Consider the following 21,388-nt stretch of genomic DNA (forward strand, 5'->3'; position numbering starts at 1 on the left):
AATGGTCTGCAGTTGAAATTACCTAATAAAACCATAAATCATAAATAAAACAAACAACATTGCCCTGTGTTCATCCAGGTACCGGTTGTCCAGTCTTCTGCAGGAGGAGCGGGGGTGGTGGGTGGGGGGTATCTTCTCTAGTATATCCTGGATGTTCCGCGACATAAATTACAGAGGATACATTAAATATTCGCTAACAACTCAGCAAACTCAATATTGTAAGCCTTCTATGCCTCTAAATTACCTACTAATTTGTGACAGAAGGACGTCGACACGCCTTCACTTCTCGGGCGGAGCTCTTATTTTGAAGGTGAGGTTTGGTGTCACATTAAAAATCTTCCGTGTGTTCCCCGAGTGTTGAGTATCACGGATCCTGCGCTTAACTGAAGGTTAGCTAACACAACCGTTAAACGCTTTAACGCAACAAAAACAGTCTCACTGTGGTGATACTTTTTGGTAATGTTTTGGATAACTTTCAAGCTTCGACTGAATCTTAGCTAACGTTAAGATAACGTTAACTGTACGTCTCATTCATCTCCGGTGCGTGTCCGATGTAAACTTCAGTACACATGAAAACAAATGAGTTTTGTTTAGCTAACATTAGATATGGGTAATTTATTTGGTTAAATAGTTTAAGTTCGTCGCTTTCTGTCCTTGCTAACCTAGATAGCGTCTGTTCCCAATATTATTAGCCACGCTAACCAAGTTCAGCCTAAAGTCATGTGCAGATATGAGATTATGTTGAATTCACATTATAATATTGGATTAAGATGGTCTCAAATCTGCCAGACAAAGCTATCAGCTAAACATAGTATGGTGAGCCAGAGTTAGCTTGAATGGGTTTTAGTTAATTTTCCGATCTCATCCTTTATCTGTCATCAGGGGCATAGCTGTTATTTTGTGTTCACCCAGCAGTTTTGGGCCCCTTGAATCTACACCTTCATCATCGTCACCTTTCACTCCAGCAGTTTTGTGCCAAAGTCTGTTTCTTCATCAAGCAGTGTTAGGTGTTTGAGAGATAAATGGTTGGGCTCAGGCTGAAGTAGACACTTGTGGATATTCGACACAACTCTTGCAATGCCATTGATACTGTGTTTTGTGTACTTCAGAGGGATGTTGCGGCGTCCCAAGCCAACCGACTCGGAGGCAGACCTCCTGAGGCAGCAGGAGCAGTTTCTGACCTCTGGTGCCCCGTCTGCTGCCAATGTGGTTCGTCGTCCTGACAAGAGGAGAGGCGAGGCTGGAGGGGGAGGAGGAGAACCCAACGGGGAGAACGAGGGAAGTCAGAGGGATGTTGTCACCATAGAAGGTATGAAAGTTTTACAGACTGACAGTCCACAACATTTTGGGGTTTTTCCCTGACTCAACATGAGGCTAAGATGGTCCTTAACTGATGTAATAACCATGTCAAATTTTTAAGGAAAATGTAACATCTGACAACAATGAAGAGCAAATATTTGTGGCATATCAATAAGATTCATTAATATTACACCAAAAATAATATTCATGTGTATGTTTTTCTGTAGATCTTCCAGACCAGCTCCCTTCTCTGACACCAGCCCCCCCGAAGAAGTCTCGTTTTAAAGCCAGTCGTGTCACCTTCGAGGATGAGGATGCTGAGCAGAGGCTGGACAGGCACGACACTCACATCAGTGCTGTTCTCTCCAGGATCGTTGTAAGTTCTGGTTTTAAAAGTCTAACCCATACTTTCCTCAATAATGGGAAGTGAGGAATCAGTGACTTTAAACTCCATGAAGTAGCTGATATTGGCAGTTGGACCTCACCCAGTATAAATGCAAGTTGTGTGTCACACGCATCTTGTGCTTGTTCTTCTCAGTTCTTCAAAGTTTGTTTCTTTTCACATAATACATAGTTTTAGTTTTTTTCACCCATGAATAAATAACATTATTCTTTATTTCCAGGAGCGAGATACCAGCTCTACTCCAATATCTCTACCAGCATTCACAGGCATGGCTTTCCCCAAAGTACTACACCGCTCAGAAACCAGCAGTCAGGTACTGAGATGTTAATGTCCCTTCTTCTCAAGCTGTTTGAATTTTGAGTGCTTAAGTCTTTAAATCAAGACAATTTAAAATTGCAGTAAACCATGGCCATTTAAAATTAAGACAAATATCACATAGTACTTTAAAAATGAATAATTTTACTGTTCATACTTGTGTCTATTGTTACATTAATTTGGCAGTGGGTAAAATGATCGTGGTTTACATGCATTGTAATATTTTAAGTCAATTACTCCTTCCGACCAGGTGCCTCTGTCTTCAGCCGGAGGAAAGAAAAGCATCTTTGCTCGTCAGATTGCAGCTCAGAGACTTAAGGAAAGAAAGACGCCATTACACTGTGCACCTGAAACTGGTCACACACCTGAACCCAGGGAGCAGAACCTCCCTCCTGAGACATGTATGGATACAGATCAGACTGATCCTGCAGGTGATCATATGAATTGTGTCCTAATTAATGAGAACAATGTTTTTTTTTGTTTTTTTTTCACCAAACACCCCTTTGGACATTATTTAATTCTCGCTCCTTTGGTTTCTCTAGAACCACCTGTAGTCTCAGGTCCCAGGCTGTTGTCTGGTCTGGGGCTTGGGGGCCCAGATAGCTCGGGGGAGACCATGAGGATCCATAGGGAGAACCAGGTCAAACTCCGGGCGATGTCTCAGTCTGAGATACTAGATGAGCAGAAGAAACTCTTATCTCAGCTTGGTAGGCAGTACTTCTCTACTTCTCCTGTTTTGTATCTTGACTAGTACATCAGAACCGCTTTTCCTTTTTGTAGGTACCACAGTGTATAACACGATTATTTCTGCTTCCCAGATCCGAGATTGGTGGAGTTTGTTAGATCTCGCAAAGCCCAGAGCGTCCTGTCCTCAGCCTCTCCATCCGGACGTCCCGAGGGCAAAATCAGAAAGGAAAATTTTCCTCTTGAAAGTGTGAGCAGAGAGTCAGAATCCTCCAGTGCTGCTGAGCTGTGTCAGAAACCCCAAGAAGTGGAGATGGAAGAAGAGGACGAGGAGGAGGAACTGTCACCGCCACCTGCTGTGATGAGTATGATGTATTCAAAATAAACCCTTTCATCACTTCTACCTTGCCAGTTCCTGCTCTCCAGATAAAAAATAACCAACAGGATTTAGGTCATGTGGATGACTAAGCTATATAATTATCTGACATCACCTCTTGCTTGGTGAATTTATAACCGTTTTGCTGAGGCTGTATAATCATTTGATCAGTGCTACATCTCAGAGCAGTAGCTCACACACCAGCTTACCTGGCTGTCTGCCTGCCATCTCTCCCTCCATCCCTGTCTCTGTCTGTCCCGATCTTCCCGCTCTTCACTTTCCTTCCCTCTTTCTCTCCACTCTCTCAAGCATCAACCTTCTAATGTGAGATGCCTCTGCTGCATGGCTCAAATCCAGACATAAAGCTGATCGTTGACTTCACTTTGTGTGATTAGCAGAAAGGCCAGACTGAGCCAGAAGTAGCCACTCTCTGCAATTAAGTTACTGCAGATCATTCAGAGAATACTCCCAGTGCTGATGAAAGTGTTGCTAATGGATCACATGAAGACAGATCTTGCACATCATTTATACCATTCTGTTTTACTGAGAAAAAACAAAAAAACAAAATGAAATGAGTAAAGCTGTTTACCCATTATTAAACGTTATTTATTGCCTCTTCTACCTGCCCTTCCACAAAAAACAATATATCCTCATTTTGGGTTGAGCCACTCGCTGCCTCAACTTCTTACAGAGCATCTTTAAACATAGCTGGATGAGAGTTTTTTCTGTCACATTACAACCCACCTCTCCAGGTCACTGTTTGTTGTCATAGCTACAACAGAGGACATTTGTGAATGCCGTTTGGCTCTGTGAAGCACTTTGTGACTCATGTCTGTGAAAAGTGCTATATAGATAAGCTTTACTTACTTAAAATTTTTGTACCAATTAATACAAACAGTCATACATTGTTAGCTAACATGCCTCCCCCCACTGTGTGTGTTTGTATGTACATGTGAATTCAGAGGAGGATCTGCTGGTGAAACCTCAGAAGGAATGGGTCCACATGGATAAGCTGGAGCCAGAGAAGCTGGAGTGGATGAGAGACTTGCCTGCACCCAGAAGGAAAGGAACCAAGCAGGTTAGGGAGATGTTTCTTACAATACCAGTCAGACAAAAAGAAACATGCCGCTTTCATTCATTTCTACTCAAAGCCTTAGTGACAGGTGAAAAGTGTTTTCCTGATTAAAACGCATTGTGTACACATTCTGTGGTTCTGTGTTTCCTGACAGGCCATGCAGGCTCGGTTTGACTTTGCTGGGAGCTTGATCCCACCCACTGAGGATCTTCCCACTCACCTGGGTCTGCACCATCATGGAGAGGAGCCAGAGGTCAGTAGGCACCAAGTTAAAGTACAAAAAAAGTCTCTTTTTATTTTAGTTTTTCCCCTTTGTGTTTGGATCTCACATAAGTGTCATAATGGTGGCTCACTGCTCCCGGTATAGCTCTTTTAGTTACCTGTATCGCCCATTTGAATGCAGTGTTTTGCGAGAGAGCACATTTATGAGGAAGTCTTTGAATCTCACAATCTTAAACATAACCTGCCCTTGATTGAAATGTCTGCCATAGCCTTGAGTGAATGTCATGGCCTTTAAATTTTGAGACTGGAAGCCAGGGTCATGTCAGAGTTTGTTTTTTAGACCCCTGGTCTTTTTTGTTTGTAATGATTTCATTCTTGACACTGAGGATTTCTCCCCCCAGCGGGCAGGTTACTCCCTGCAGGAGCTCTTCCTGCTGTCTCGGAGTCAGCTCATCCAGCAGAGGAGTCTGGCCCTCAGCACTCTAGCCAACATCCTCTCAAAGGTACACAAACAAACACACACTCACTCAATGTCACGCACATTATCTACAGTGCCTGCACTCACTCATGCTGCATTTTTTTCTTTTTTACCCTGTAGGCACGTACTGGAGAATACATGTCAGTTCTGAAAGGCAGCGTGACGTCCACCCTGCTCGACGCCGGCCTGCTCTTCCTGCTTCGCTTTGCTTTGGACGACAGTGTGGAGGGAGCGATGTCTGCGGCTGTACATGCACTTAAAGCACTTCTAGTGTGTGCAGAAGATGAAGTAAGACAACTTGAAGCGTTACAGCATGTTATTAAGGCCCCATTAAGACCTGGCATTAACATTCGTCTTCAGTGATCTGATCACAAGTGGACAGCTCTCGGTACATCATTTCACACCTGCCATTAGAATGCATCTGCATGTGCATCTCGAGTGGCCACTTGTGAGCGGATCTCAAATCCCTCCTTTATATGTAAATAAACATCTATGTGTTGTTGTTTTTATCCTGTCTGACGGGTCTGTTGTCAATGTGTATGTGTATGTGTTTGTCTGGGAGAGAGAGAGAGAGAGAGAGAGAGAGTGTGTGGGGGGGAAGGAGGGGTTGAGCGAATCATTGCACTTCGCACAGCTCACAATGAAATAAGATTTTAGCTGTTTGAAATAGTAAAATATTTTCTGTGGCGGGACTAATTAGACTGAGACAGAGGATGTCAGTAGAGTAGGCGGACCTTTAATGTGGCCCAGGACGCGTTCACACTGCTAAAATTGTGGCCAGATGTGGCCCAGACCACCTCTGAATGTGGTCTGAGTGATCGGATCTTAAATGTGTAGAGCTGTCCACTTGTGATCGGGTGTTAATACCAGGTCTGAACAGAGCCCAGAATATTAAGTTTTTTTCATTTACATAATGATGTAACTTGATTCATTTTAGCTCCAAAGACTCAAACAAAAAAAACTTAAGGAATGATTATTAAGTGGATCTGTGAAGTGCAGTTCAAAAACGAATTAACATTGACAGATTTCACAACATGTCATAACAACAGAACTGAAAACTGGCTTTGTGTAAGATATAATACAATGTGGTTGTCTGTCACTGTTCCTCTGTGAGAGTTTCTCACTCCACTGTCCCTCTTGTTCTTATCCAATTTGCCTCTCCTCTCAGGAGTGTTTGGACTGCACCTTCTCCTGGTTTCGTGGCTTGGCCTCCTTCCCCCTGCTGCCGTCTGCTCAGGAGGAAGAAGATGAGGAGGATGAAGGGCTTGACGAAAGTATGAAGGAGACAGCCAAGGACAGGGAAGAGAGGAAGAGTGATCATGATGTGGCCAGGCAGGATGTTGTCAAGGTAAAGGAGCCGAATTCATTCTTTCTTTTTATGTTTTACTTGATTTCCTTGTTTTTTTTTCAGATCTTTATCTTAATCTAATGAAGTCCTGTAAATGAGTGATTATTGTTTTTTCTTTGTTATTCTTGTCTGTGTTTCAGGGTCTGCTTAAAATGAAACTTCTCCCCAGGCTGCGTTACATCCTTGAGGTGTTTCGACCATCTCCTCGAGTGGTCCAGGATGTCCTGGACATCCTGACTCGCATCGCCAGGCACTCCTCCTCATCTGCCACACAGGTAACCACAGTAACGGCCCACAGTTTCACACAGTCATTCAGTCAAAATCATGGAATTACGATCTATTTTTCTTTCTGGCCAAATTCAGTAGGAATGTATTTCACTCTCAGGTGCTGGGCTGTCCTCGCCTGATGGAGACGGTGATGTCAGAGTTTCTTCCCACTTCGTGGACAGCGCCATCTTTGCCCCTTCCTCAGTCTGTTTATGGACTCCCACTGGCAAGCGCCATGAAGCTCTTAAGAGTTTTGGCTACCTCTGGCAGACATGCCTGTGCCAGACTGGTAAGTGTTATAACGTTGTACAAGTGTAAGGAAGAAATTATCATTAAGTAACTATTTGTTTTCTGAAATGCTTGGATGAACTGTGTCTATATTGGTTTTGATGGTATCGACAGACGTGGCTAAATATGGTGGTACCTTTACAGCTCATTGCAGCAATGCTCCATTCTTCCTGAAAAGTGTTCAAATGAAAAGCTTTTTTTTTTTTTTTTGTCTAACCCTAACCCCATGCTTGCACAGGACGGAACAAAGTAGCTTTTTTGAAAAGATTTTTCTAAAACAGCCTGCACAAAATTATTGGTAGAAGTGGTGATAAATCAGTGTACTGTAGCGATGTTTCAAGCAGACTATTGTCCTCAGTTAGTATCACAGGTGTCTTCAATCTTATAATCAGTCATTCAGCCGATTTTAAACGATGAAAAGTCCTCGTTGTGCACTTTGGTGTCACCACACCGAGCACGGGCCAGAGAAAGAAATCTACACACGCTATCTGATGAGATAAGGAAGAGCATGATCAAGGTAAAGTCTACAAGACCAAGGAGCTTGATGTTCCCGTGACCACAGCTGCCAACATTGTTAAGAAGTTTAAGGTCCAACCTCCCGGGATGTGGCCGCCAGAGGAAAATTGACCCCAGATTGAACAGACCCCACTTTTAAAAAGAGAAATATAAAAATGTCAGAGTGGAGTTTGCTAAAATGTTGACAAGACACAATACTGGGAGAATGGCCTTTGGCTGACAGATGAAAGAAAATCAGATCTTTTTGGTAACTCACATCTGTTCTGTACTCATGGAATACAACTGTAGAGGTCTATTTAAGAGCTACCAAAAGTGCTTCATTGCAGGGATTGCCTCAAAAGAGTATGCTACAAAATATTAGGGTAAGGGTCCCAATATTTTTGTCCATGCCATTTTCATTTGTTGTAGTATTTAGAATACCACGCACATCAAAAATCAAAAGTAACATGTCTGGTCTATTATATAGAGCACTTTATTAATCCCAAAGGGACAATATTTTAGATATTGAACGGAGAATAGAGGTTACTGTTTACTTTTGTCAGTTTCAACTTATTTCACACAGAGAATTTTTTAAATGGAAAGGCACTTTTAGCCACATCTGTATTTGAAAAACTGAAATTATATTATTATTATTTTTATTATTAATTGGACCATACATTTTCATTACATATTTATTTATTTATTTATTTATTTAGATTTGGATCCCCATTAACCACTACCAAGGTAGTAACTACTCTCCCTTGGGTCCACTCAAGTAAAAGGGTTCCTTTAATACTTAATACTTTAGAGTTCCTTAAATACACTGCTCACATACAGTATTTGTAACCTCTGTTGTGTATGCGTTAGTAATATATCCTGCTCTCTTCCCTCCCCAGTTAAACTCTCTGGGTGTGAGGGAGCGTCTGTCTTGTCTGCTGAGTGCTGAGCCCGGTGAGCTGCTGCTGGAGCCCACCGAGGCCCTCAGGATCACCATGGAGGCCTACAGGCTGTGGGCTGTAGCAGCCGGCTACGGACAGGCCTGCAGCTTGTACATGTAAGCTAACATCTGAGAGCAGCTCTGGTTCTATGTCTGTGTCTTTGGATGCTCAGATGTTTAATTTAACCTCTGCCCTTCCCTCTCAGTACCCGTCTTTGATTACTGTCGTTATTTTTCCACAGAGACCTGTACCCAGCCCTGGTGAAGGAGTTGCAGTCTGTGCACCGAGCGCTGAGCCCCTCAGATCCTCTGTTGCCTCTGCAGCTCCAGCGGGTCCTGGCTCTGCTCTCTTTACTCACGCAGGTCACGCACACCGCCGGATGCCATCAGGAGCTGCAGGCCGGCATGGTCAGGTACAGATGAGTGACTAAAAAGGATTGAGAAAACCGTGCTGCTACATGTGTCATCATACAACACTCCTCATCATCCACATGGTATCCTCTCTGTTTTTTACCACAGCTCTCAGGGAGAAGAGTGCCTCCCTCCTCCTGAGGTGTCTTGGGGTCATGTCACAGGGTTGCAGGCGTCCTTGTTGGGCCATTTGAAGGGGTTTGTGAAGAGCCTCGATAATCCAGTTCAGACAGACAGCAGCCTCGCTCTGATACCAGCTTACCTGGTCTACCTAGAGGCTTACTATCATCAGCTCTCCAGACAGGTACCATTTCTCACTTTGTACTCCTTACCTGTATGTGTGCAGGTAACTGTATGTGTCAGTCTCATTGCGAAGTCACACAGGTGATACTTAACAATTAACAAATCCTTGATTGTTTCTGAAGGAAACATCTGTAAAATGAGAAATTTGTCCACATCAGCATGGTTGAGCTATCTGTACTTTACCAAGCTATCAAGAGTTGACATTTAGTAGTTCTGGCTATACTTCAAGAAAAATGTAACAAAATGTAGACATATTGCTGAACCCAAATATTTATTTTATATAATGTAACTTGGTTCCTCAGAATTGTTTCAAGCCAGTGGAGACTCTTCAAGAGCTGGAGCAGCTCACATCTGAGGTTCTCGTTCCTTTGTTTTCTCACCATGCTGTGCAAAGCCTGATCAAGAACCTCAGGTATGTTTCATTTACTTTCAGTTAATTCTGTTGTCAAAATAGCAGAAAAAAGGTCACAGTTACTTTACAAAGCAGTTATTTTTTTGTTTTTTAAAAATTATAAAATATCTGTTTTACGTATTTTACAAAACCTTTTCATTAATTCTTTATTCATCTTTATTTGTTGTTACCTCTGCTACACCAGGTCTTCCTCAGTAGTGTGTAATGTCCAGTCTAGTCATCAGGACCCACAGACCAACTCTAGCCTCCCTGGTTTGGCCTGCCCAGGCTGGAAGGATCGTCCGGGGCTGGTGGTCCCCAGCTCCCCCTTCCCTCTTCTCACAGGCCTGGGGCTCCTTCTGAAAACAATCACAGGCCTCCACAAAGGTCTCAGCTGTAAGGTAAATCAGTTTACATTTCGCTACGAGGTTGCTATCTTGTGGTGACATATAAAAATCCCATATATTTAATCTCAATTTTTCCCTTTTCTGTATCTTTAGTTCACTGGTCTCCTGCTGTCAGAACCTGTCATTGGTTACCTGCGTAGTTGCAGTCAGGCTACACCCACTGTGTCTCACACCAGAGCCTGGCTTCTCCGACATGAACACCACCTCCTCTACCTACTGCTCCGGCTGGCACACAGACTGGTAGGCTCCAACTTAGACAGCGCTCTCCACCGTCATCAAAACGCCAAATGAGGCGATATCTTTTGGAAGAATGGTGTCCGTGGAGTTCAGAGACTTGTATGATCAATGCCAAGGAGCACTGAAGCTATTCTGCTGGCACAAACAGCCAAACACCTTACTAAGACACTTTTATTTTGTTTTTACTTTAATTTGTCACCTGTAGTGGCAAGAAAAAATTAGTGAACCCTTTGGAGTTACCGGTTATTTTTCATAAAATGTGATTTGATCATCTCGTGTATAAATTCACGTTTCATCTGTGATGATATTTACATCATGTATCATCACCATGAAGCTGTTTTTTTCTTTGTGTAACCAACCTCATTTTTACTTTTTGTCTTTTTTCAGGTTCCCATTGAGCCAGAAGTAGCAAGACATGCATCACTGTACCACCAGGTGGCGCTGGTTCTGCTGCCATGGTTGTTACCCGGCAGTGAATACCTGGCACATGAACTGCTCTCCACCATCCTCTTCAACAAAGACTTTATATCGTGAGTTTAGATCATTTTACTGAGTTTAATTTGGGATTAAGTGCCAGTATGTGCCAACATAATCACCACTGTAAAGAGCCTGAGATAATATTCAGATTTTTTTGTTTTGTTCACTACATATATAATGTTCTGTCTAAAATTATATTATATATATTGCTTGAAAACAAGACTCATACTTATAATCTAATTTGAGGGATTAGATTATATTCAAAATTACATTTCTTTGGAATTGGATCTAATTAACAGATGACCCATTTCCACCAAAAGTGATACTCAATGTTTTTCGCTTCCACTTTGTTCCAGTGTTTCTCAGTTTATGTTTGTTTGTTTACCTTCCAGTGAGGGCCACAGCGGAGGACCGGAGGCTGTAGAGCTGGGGGAGCTGAAGCTCCACGAGGGAACACAACACCACACCTCTCCATCTCTCCAAACTGTCGGCGCTCTCCTGAGAGAAGCCTGCGTGCAGCTGCCATCCATTCGGGGCTGCTTCCTCACACACCTGGCCCATCTGGAGTCATCCGTACTGGTGTCCCAAGACGCCATCCTCGGCCGCAACCCCTGGATCAACTCCCATCTCCTCCCAGAGGTCAACGGTCCCACCCTGCCGTCTGATTGGCCTTTCATCCCACTCATCAGCCTGTACGAGCGAACAGGGGTTTCTGACGGTGGAGGGTTAGCGGTGGAGGAGCTGCCTCAGGGGGCTCTGCAGGTGGTGACCCACTGTCTGCAGTGGCTGCTGCTGCTGGAGGTCTGGAGGGAGGACGCTCTAAAGGTACAAATTAAAGTCAAGTTGTTTGTCTAACACAAAATCACAACATAACCTTAAAGGACTTTGCAATCTGTACAACATACAGCATGCTTTATCCTTAGACACTTGAAACGAATAAGAGAAAACTTCCACAAAAATAATAATCTATTTCTGAGGCTCTGACAGTTCCATCTAAAGCTAAATAAAATGTTTGTAATAGTTAGAGCCAAATTTATACCGGATTTGTGAGGTTGAGTTGTCAGTTTGATGTAGGGGGTAACAAAATCAAATTGCATATCATCCAACTAAGTTTATAACGAAAAAAGTTAGAAATGAAACAATTACTCAGTTAAACAATCAATAACCTTTTAAAAAACAATATAAGAAAGTGCTTAACATTGGAAAAATGAAAACAATTCAGCGTCACACACAATTAAATCAGATCCAGTAAATAAAAGTAAATAAAAGAAATGGAATAAAATACCCCAAATATGATAAAATAAGATTGATGACAGAAAAATAAACAAATGCAAAACATGAAATTTAACTTCGGGCTATCATTAATAAAAGAATATGTTTATTGAAAGATGTTACTTATTGATTGATTGATTATATAATGGATTAACAATAATTTTCACACAAAAACATCCTCTGGTTCCAGCTTGTAAAATACGAGGATTTGCTGCTTCTGTTTCGTATATGGAAGCAATATGAATATCCTTTGGACGGCTAAAGCAGGGATCTGATAAAGTATATTGAATAATAGACAGACTAACTGATAATAAAATAACCATTAGTTACAGCCTTACTGGTCATTATTATTGATCCTGTGGTGGTGACGCTCCTTTGTGTGTCTCATTCAGGAAATCACACATTGCATTTGTTTGTAACATCCAGAACATTTTGTCATGTTGTAGGTGATCCCCCCAGTCGCTAAGCTGGCCCGCCTGTCCTGTGTGTTCCTGTGCTCCAGTGACTTGTTCCTGGAGAGACCCGTTCAGAAACTGACCTGGGGTCTGTTTAGATTGCTGACCAGGTGTGCTATAACATCAATAAAACGTTTAATATCCTTTTTCTTGTTACAAAAAATCTCAACCGAGCACAGAGTAGGGTGGCTTCGATCCCGATAAACAGAAGGTCTTTATTTACAGGCGATCCAGACTGGACTCTTTGGACCTGAACGCCCCTCCTCCAGGTTTAGCCTCCTTCCAGGACCTGTATTCAGCCCTTTTGGCTCAGTACGAAGCCGTGTCCTTTGGAGACCGGCTGTTTGGCTGCTGGGTGCTCTTACCCCTGCAGAGGAGGTACAGCGCCACCATGAGGCTGGCTGTGTTTGGAGAACATGTGGGGATGCTGAGGTCATTGGGAGTCACTCTGGAGCAGGTACTGATGATGATGATGATGATGATGATGATGATGATGGCGTTAGTGCTTTTAATTTTCACTTGCTTCCTTTTCATCTTTTTGAGTAGTGTTACAGCTGTTGTCTGTCTCATTTATAACTCAAATATTCTCTGATCATTCAGCTCATGATTTGAAATTATTCTGATGTCTCTGTCTCGTCATTTGAAGCTGTCCGTCCCTATCGAGCGGTTCACCTCTCCCCCTGAAGACTCCCTCCCTCTCCTCCGTCTCTACTTCCGCTCTTTGGTAACTGGGACCCTGAGGCTCTGCTGGTGTCCAGTCTTGTATGTGGTTGCCTTGTCTCACGTCAACTCCTTCATCTTCTCTCAGGATGCTGCAGCACAGGTACAGGCACAGCATGGTGGCAATGGCACCTCTATAGTTAACACTGTAAAGGCAATCAACATATCAATCAAGTTGGGGTCAATATCTTTGTTTTAATTGAAGTGTGAAAACTGAGTAGTCAAAGTCCAATGTGGCCAAAGAATGTGTTATGGAAAATGATTTTTGGAAAAACACATTATTCATTTTTTTTTAGAAATAACAATACATCAACCACAACAACAACAACAACAACAACAACAACCACATAGCCAGTTTGAAATAGCACAGAAATTAATCTGACTTTCCCAATATTTCAGTGGATGCTTAATGTATAATGGGATGTCCTTGTAAAAAAAAATTCAGTTAACTTAATGCATTTATAATAATATTACACTACTTTGCACATACCTTATTAAAGTGTTGTCAAAATGGATAAGTCTTTCTTTTCCTTGGTGGATCCATCGCAAACACAACCAAGCCACTGGCACGCAACATGTCGATTAGTGTTACAAACCAAAAACTATGAAAATACATCATTCCTCTCAGAGGTCTTATATACACAGTCAAATATTGCTCCATAATTCGGACCGCCACCAAAAGCAGTCATGTGTTACAGACGGGAAACGAAGCTTCACACGTCGTCAGTTACATCATATGTCCAAAATGATACGTGTCGATTAGAAAAGCTCAACTATACCCGACACACACTATGAAGTCTCGACCTCTCACGTAACATCACTACTACATGGCACACAGCTGAACAAAAACAGCCCTCAGAACAGATGGAAAATATTTGACCTTTGTCAGCGCTGCAAGTGTTTTCCTGGTTTATAAAAACTGCTCCCCGAGGGCTTCAAAAATGAATCCGAGCCCCTGACTGTTTATTTATGTTAAGACTGTGCTTGGTGGCATTCAAAAAAAAAAAAAATCAGCCACAGTGAAACCCTAAGGCAAACTGCCACATGCGTAATGACTTATCAAACCCAGAGGGTGCTGCAGCTGCACGGACTAAGAGGCTGGATTTGTGGGAAGAACTCATCTGTTTTTTAGGGATTTACGCACATTTTCTGCGTCATATAGGAGCTCATTGGATGCAAAATCTCTACATCTCTAAAAAAGTAGTCCTCATGTTATTGATTAACTGTCAATGGAACAGCCAAATTCAACTTAGTTCTCTCGTGTTCATAAATAGTGATTTCTGGTCATGGTATGTGACTGCTGTTTAACAGCACGGTTTTGGATTTAGCATCCAAGAATACAAAACACATTTACCAACTTAAGCTTATTTACTTCACTCAAAAACACATTATTTCAGAGCTGTGAAGCAGAAAACATTCATACACGCTGGTGGGGAGTTTCAGTAAACACTTGAGTGCGTCAGTACAGTTCATCAGTGAGGCCTTTGATCTTTAATCCCCTCGTCCTTTTCCAGGAGGTTGAAGCAGCTCGGCACAGCATGCTGAGGAAAATCTACTACCTGACTGATGAGGTACTCCTCTCCTTTGTGCATCCACTGCTTGTCTTTCCTTCACTTTGTCCCGCTCTCTCTGATCTTTATATGCTGCAAGGTGTTTATTGATTGTACCAGCTTTTCCCCTTCCTTCTCACGTAACTCTCTGACGATATTTTCTCCACATTCCTCTGACAAACCAGTCTGTTTCTTGCTGTTTTGTATCTTGTCGACCACCGTCCAAGTCACCGTTGGCCTGCTGGACTGTTCCCTTTTCCATCTATGGTCATTGTAGCTTAGCTTTTATTTCATTTGTCATGAATGTTCAGTGGTTTTGTGTTTTTATGTCTGTGGATTAATTATGTGTGTGGTGATCCTTTCATCTTTTTTCTTTTTATGTAGAAGATTTTTTCTCAAGTAATTCAGTTTCTTTATAATGTCTTTAACAATTAGTTTCTGTTTTTGTTCCAGCTGCAATTTCAGTAATAATCCTGTTCCTCTAGTTTTATTGAATAAATTTGCAACTTAAACTCCTGCTGTGATGTAATTTAGAAACCTTGTGTGGTTTCTAACAAGCCGAAGGCTTTGTTTACACTAGTGGTTCTGTTTTTGTCTGGCGTACCCCCATAGCTCTGGCATCATGTCATGTTCCACATGTTCATCTGAACTGATTTTTAAACTGGATCTGATTTAACACTATTAATTATATAAAAGTGGATATTGTTATACAGTAATTTCATAGAATTGAACTGTCACGGTTTTGGTCAGTTTGGTCAAGTTTGTGTTTGTACTGCTACAACTTGGAGCTGCAGGATTTCAACTGTTTATCAATTACTTATAACAACAGTACAAGTTATTTATTTTAACTTTTTCAGCCATTTGTCCACTGCCCCACTGGGGAATGATTGTTTATATACATTTTTAAATCAAATCATTATTTTTATGTATTATTTCTTTTAAACGTAGTTGAGCTACTCCACAATCTCCCCACATAATAACTGCAGAAATACCCCTCAGGGACCAAACACCCCAGGGTGGTCTACACCAGCTCTTCTGCTGTTCTTCTCACCTCTGTCTCTCTCTTTATTTCATATCCAGGTGTTGAGGAACCACTTGCTGCTCTTTCGTCTTCCTCAGCAGCACTCAGAGTTTGGCTTTGAAATGTACGAGCAGTTGCCTCCCATTAGGGCGAAGCGCTTGGAGAGTGTCCTGGGACTGCAGGACGGCAGTGATGACAAAGGAGACTGAATGAAGCAGAGAGTTTGGAAAAACACAGGCGTAGAGCCAAAAGCAGAAGATACAGAGAAGTGACAGTACAGGACTGAAATGGAAGGAGAGATGAGCATGAGTAGAGGATGCTGGAGAAGAGAGGTTAGTGGTGGGAGACAAAGTGAGACATTCATTTCAAATACTAAAGGTGTCTCATCAAGATGGAACAAGAGCCAACATGGTCACAAGAAAAATTTCCATTGCCTCTTTTGTTGAAGGAAAGAGAACCTGAGGTATACTTGGCCAGCCCTGAATGAAGTAGCATTCACAAATAATTTTAGTACAAAATAATACAGGACCATCACTGGTAAAGATCTGGAAGCCTGTTTAATCCGTTTGGGGGGTTTCTAAGTTTACTCTAACCTGTCTGAAACACAACACGGCCAAAAGCTAAGTACAGATGCTAAAAATTAAGTGCAGATGCAGTGACGCATGAGTCCCATAAACGTTTCCTCTAAGGGAATGATAGGAATGACATGTTTTTCCTTGTGACACCAGCACTTTGCCAGGGTTACTGTGCATCTGTGTGTGCTTAAAAAAAAAAAAAAAAAAAAAAAAAAAAAAAAACAGCCCAGGACAATTCTTGGCATCTGAGTAAAGAAAAATATCCTACTTTACAAGTGCCTGAAATTGTCTTCTTTGTAAATAAAACATGATTTCAAATATGTGTAAACTTTAGTGTTTTTATTCTTTAATCACTGTATGACTCAGCACTGCAATTATAGCCCATAAAAATAGTACATTCAGATCGAGTCTCGGAAGAATTTAGACAAGCTGAATCCATTGTTCCCTCTCAGTGTCACTGATCAATAACACTCACTCTGAATTCCTTCACTGACAGAGACTCCCAATACTTTTCCATTGAATCCGCTCTAATTGTTGCCAGTGTTAAGTCAGATTTGGAAAATGCCCATAAGGTGCTGGTGTGTTTTCTCTGCATGTGCTTGTACAGCCCCTATTAGTGCTCGGTTAGCTGACGAGTTAACTGCATAGCATTAACAGCTTATCACATGCTGGTGAAGTTAAAGTCCTCACTTCAGTCTATTAAGAGTCCCACATTATGGCGAATTTTAGGCATAACATATAGGAGATGGAATATATAATAGTTTTTGAATTACTTAGGTGCATTATAAAGCATCTGAAAGCGTTTTAAAAAATACATCTATTTTCCAGAAAACCTTATAATACGCTTCTCTTATCTTAAGCTCCTATCCTTTTCATGCTCATGGTGGCTTGCAGGATAAAGCTTCAGAAAGACCAGATACGCTTGAAAACAATGTTTGTTCTTGTTCTGGAGATGATAGCTTGGTTTTTATTTTTGGTGATGACCCCTTTGAGGCAAAGCAGTTTGAAATACAACAGGAGAAAATAACATAGGGGTAGAATTGAAAATAATTCAGAGGTAAAAAAAAACAAAAATAAAAACCCCTCCAGGCTTCATAAAAATTGCAGAACCAAAGCTGGAGAAAACTCTCCAATAACTGACATAGCCCTCATCATCAGATAAAATGAACGTGAGCATGAATCCCTTCAGATGAAATGAGGTGTAACAAAAACTGGATGCTTTGTTTGCGGTTTTGGTGTCAGTGAAAAAAGTTAAGTCAGTGCTTCCAAAATGATGACGATACCAAGAAATATGAGGAAAACAGTTTCTGGACAACAACATTTGCCTGTTAAAATGTATGCGTGATAGCAACACGTCTCATTATGGTTTTACTGGAGCTGTAAAATTCACCCTCCACCTTCCTTTTTCAACATGTGAGATGTTTCTGAAGTGAGGTCAGTCTACTCCTGGAATAAAAGGCTCGTACAAATTTCACAACAGACTATTCGATGCACCTTCAGATTCTATTTATACAGTCCATTTACCTGGTTTTGACGTCATGTGAAAATTATTATAGGCCGGCCTTAATTATGCTGAGTGTCATGTGACTGCTCTTTTTATTGAATCTGTATTTGTCTGCGCGAGCAGGATGTTTTCAGTTAAACAACAAACTCCTACAGCCTCCAGGGAGGAAATAAATTCCTTCTGGCATTATGTATACAATAACAGCAATCTGATACTTTAAAGGCCCCACCTCAAAATCACAACCAAATATATAAATTTCTTATGAAACATTCAACTTGTGGCTTCTAACACACTCTCTTTGTCTTCAGTCCATCGTGCAGTAATGAGGTTGTTGAGGTGAATTTCTGTTTCGGATTAAACTGATTTGACTTCATTTTTCAGTTTCAACGTTGTCCACATTTTCACATTACATATCAGAGTGTGGATTGGCACCAGTCAGTTTGATGTCATGTTGTTTATTCATTCCTTTGTTTCTTGAGAAACTGAACTGCCCTGACATTTTGTTTAAGTGATCTTTTTTAGACAATAGACAAAAAGTCTATTGATTTGTTGGCTGCTCTAGATTCTCGTTCCAAGTTAAATTCCTTGGTATGTAATTAGCCGGTGAAAGACAATGGCACCTCCTGTGGGTACTAATACTGGTCACACGGTCCACTCCACATCTGGTCTGTATTTGGTCACATTCATGGGGAAATATGCCGAATTGTTTGGCTACATAAGCAAACAGCCCCACCTTACTTAATTGCAAAATTGACCAATGTAATTCAAAAGTAAGTTATCTACAGGGAAACTACATTTAACGGCTGTTACTACGACTAGAATTTATCCTTTTACCCTGTTTCTTATTACTGTAAAATGTTTTTAACGCTTTTCCAAGATGATTACATAATATTTCTCAATGAACGTTTCCATTTGGATAAAAATAGTAAAAAGATTTGATAAAGAAATAAACAATAATCCTTTTTTCTGCTGCTTCAAACTTCTTCCAAACTTTTCTGCTGTAGAGAAAATTATTATCAGTGCATTTTTTAAGGACTTGTATTTTTTGGATCCTTGTATTCTCCTCTGTGTTGACTTATTCATTCAGCGCAAGTAAATTTTAGTCCTTCCCTTAAAAACCTCTGGAAGTACAGCTAGAAGAGCTTTTTTTGGATCTTAGAGAATATCATTGTGGAAAACCTCTGAGGGGATCAAATACATCCTTTAAAAAATTTCTTAACTTAGGTTTTTGTGTGTGTGTGTTAGTGTGCTGCCAGTTTGTTGTCCACATTTTCTCTAACACTTATCTGAGGGAGCTGGGCACCAGTTTCCTGTTACCTGCGGGGGTCTTGAAGAATCTTGTTATTAACTTCTATTTAAACTCCCTGGAAATATTACAATTAGTCACCTACCAACTTCTCCCCACGTATCTAATCATAAATCCGGTTTCATTTCAGCTTCTCATCTTTTATTTCTAAAATGTTGTTTGGGTTTGTGGACAAGAACATTAGATACACACTGGAAAATAATTAAACCTAATTTCCTTGTGTACTTCTCAAAGAAACAGTTTTAATGAGGTGGGATTTTTTAACATTTGTGTTGTAAGAAAGCGTCTCAATTGTAGGTATCTGAAAAATTCAATCCTTGAAAGTGCAAACTCCATTTCTTATCAGTTGGAAAAAAATATTGTTTTAACTGTGAGATCATTTATCTCTAAAACCCAAACATTCAAGTAATACTTTGACATTTTGGGAAATAAGCTTATTCACTTTCTTTCTGTCTTTTGGTAAATACAAAACAATCAGCAGGTGAAGGTGACCAAATCCACCTAACAGCACCCTATAATTTACAAATTAACGGGTTATATCTAATTAGTTTAATGTGTAGAAAAATGAAATTTTAAGAATGAGAAGTTGTGATACTTTTGGATAGAGTCAGACGAGCTGTTTTCCCCTTGTGTCCAGTCTTTACACTAAGCTAAGCTAACCAGCTGCTGGACAGACAACCACACTTGTGAGTGGTATTGAACTTCTCATCTAACTCATCTTTATCCTTCAGGATCTTTCAGTCTACACATCTGTCCCACGAAATCTGCAGAAAATCTGCATTAGCCAGGATGACAAAACCTTGCAGGGCCTGGTTTTCTGCAAACTGTGCTGACTCGATGATGTCTCAATCTTCTGTCAGCTAATAAAATTTTTATAAGACTTTTAGGATATCGAACACTGTATAATAGTACTTCAACACATCCCACTGCTGAAAGCTAAACTCCTCTGAGTCACCCATTTTTACTCAGCTGCTCTAACTCAGGAAATTAGAAAGAATCAAGAAGCAATTAAATTAATATTGCTGAGATTAAACCTTTAAATAAAGAGGTTGAATAAATAAGCTGGTGCTTTGTTTTTATTTCTCCTTTGAGAGAAGTATAAACCATTTGCCACAGAGGGGAGGTATAATTATTCCTCTAATAAAAGCCACACTTTGAAATTCTTCTCAGGTATCAAAGACAGAGCCATGTATGTATGTAATGTATTTCCACTAATCTTGGATAGTCTAGTCAACACCTACAAACATGGTCAGCTCTGTAGATACAATCTGGGTGATAACGTGTCTGAATGTGGTGTACCACACAAGGAGCACACTGGTAAGGAAAGTTAATCTCAGAGATTGTGGGACATGAAGAGCGAGGTTGGTGGATTCGGTGTCTGGTGATTTGACCAGAGCCAGCAGTTTGGTGTCTCTCTTTGATCCGGCGAGCACTGCATTGGGAAGCCTCTTAGATCTCAGACCTGACAAAGGACTCACTTCAAGAATTATGTGATGGAAAACTGGTATTAGACACATTGAGTCTCCCCACCATACATGCCTGGAGCAGACAGCGTGAGTGTGAGGTGTAAAAATACTTTCAGGCCCAGACAGAGAAAGTGAAACTCATAGCTGTTGTGAGAGCCTATGAGGACGTCTCCTTTTGGGTTTTGTTTTGAAAATGATATGATATATCATATGATTATATCATGTTATTATTCCACAAGTTTTTGTTGTTCTCTGCAAGAAAAATGTTGTCTGCTGGATGCCTCGCTTTAAACATCAGTTTGACTATACTGTATGTGAATATGCACACATCGCCAGTGATGGAAAGTAACTAAGTACATTTACTCAGCAGCTTTACCAGCTGTACCATTACACAGTATTGCACCAGAATAATATATAATTTATAATAATATCCTTTATTTTGAAATGGGGCCCCCCTGAATAATAAGTACTTTAATTTTTGAAAATTTTACATTTCTTTTTAATTATATTTTAATGCTGATACTTAATACTTTTACTTAAGTACAATTTTGAATGTGTGACTTGTAACTGTAATATTAATACTTTCACTGAAGTTAAGGATCTAAATGCTTCATCCACCACTTGCTATATTGTGATTTATGAATTGATTACTGAAAATATCCACATTCATCAGTGTATAAACTACTTGCTACTGGCACACAAAATGCTCTATTGATAATGCACACTCAAAATCCTTGAACACACTATTGTGGTGGATAGCTGCCTACTTAAAATACGAAAACAGTTATACAATAATAACCTTTTTATAATAATGTTCGGTATGGACAATAAGAAAAATGAAAAGCAGAGTAAAAGAAAACTATTCTTTGAAGATGGTATGTTATTGCTCCAGTGGCTTTCATGAATTCCTTTAATTTGAGCTGAAAGTCAACATGAGAGGAGTAAAATGATTAAAAATGAATACACCGGGGCAGCTCCCAGAGGATCACGCCTATGAGCATGCTGAGTCAAAGAAAAATGCCTGCTGGAAAAAAAAGAAGAAAAAAAGTGTTTTTTTTGGGTGTTTTTTTATTTGTTTGTTTGTTTTTACACATTAAAGGCTTCAT

At 40.6% G+C, this 21,388-nt stretch overlaps 1 protein-coding gene across 2 annotated transcripts; it reads left to right on the forward strand.

Annotated features, from left to right (window-relative positions):
* The first annotated feature begins 350 nt into the window (after positions 1 to 350).
* rpap1 (RNA polymerase II associated protein 1) lies at positions 351 to 16,207 on the forward strand. Of its 2 annotated transcripts, none has more exons than XM_022750875.1 (27): positions 351 to 389; positions 1,110 to 1,309; positions 1,527 to 1,675; positions 1,923 to 2,015; positions 2,268 to 2,448; positions 2,560 to 2,724; positions 2,836 to 3,066; positions 4,040 to 4,155; positions 4,307 to 4,405; positions 4,776 to 4,877; positions 4,973 to 5,140; positions 6,021 to 6,200; positions 6,341 to 6,475; positions 6,586 to 6,756; positions 8,147 to 8,304; positions 8,430 to 8,600; positions 8,707 to 8,902; positions 9,204 to 9,313; positions 9,498 to 9,693; positions 9,793 to 9,939; positions 10,324 to 10,466; positions 10,806 to 11,238; positions 12,132 to 12,250; positions 12,366 to 12,597; positions 12,787 to 12,963; positions 14,375 to 14,431; positions 15,491 to 16,207. In XM_022750875.1, exons 2-27 carry the CDS (start codon positions 1,114 to 1,116, stop codon positions 15,638 to 15,640), a joined length of 4,275 nt encoding a protein of 1,424 aa, XP_022606596.1. In that variant the 5' UTR covers positions 351 to 389; positions 1,110 to 1,113; the 3' UTR covers positions 15,641 to 16,207. The 2 variants fall into 2 exon arrangements, with proteins under 2 accessions (XP_022606596.1, XP_022606597.1); XM_022750876.1 differs by lacking the exon at positions 351 to 389 and adding an exon at positions 499 to 540.
* The last annotated feature ends 5,181 nt before the right edge of the window (positions 16,208 to 21,388 follow it).

This window comes from Seriola dumerili, unplaced genomic scaffold (genome assembly GCF_002260705.1).
Source record: "Seriola dumerili isolate Sdu_G_001 unplaced genomic scaffold, Sdu_1.0 BDQW01000149.1, whole genome shotgun sequence".
Lineage (NCBI taxonomy): Eukaryota > Metazoa > Chordata > Actinopteri > Carangiformes > Carangidae > Seriola > Seriola dumerili.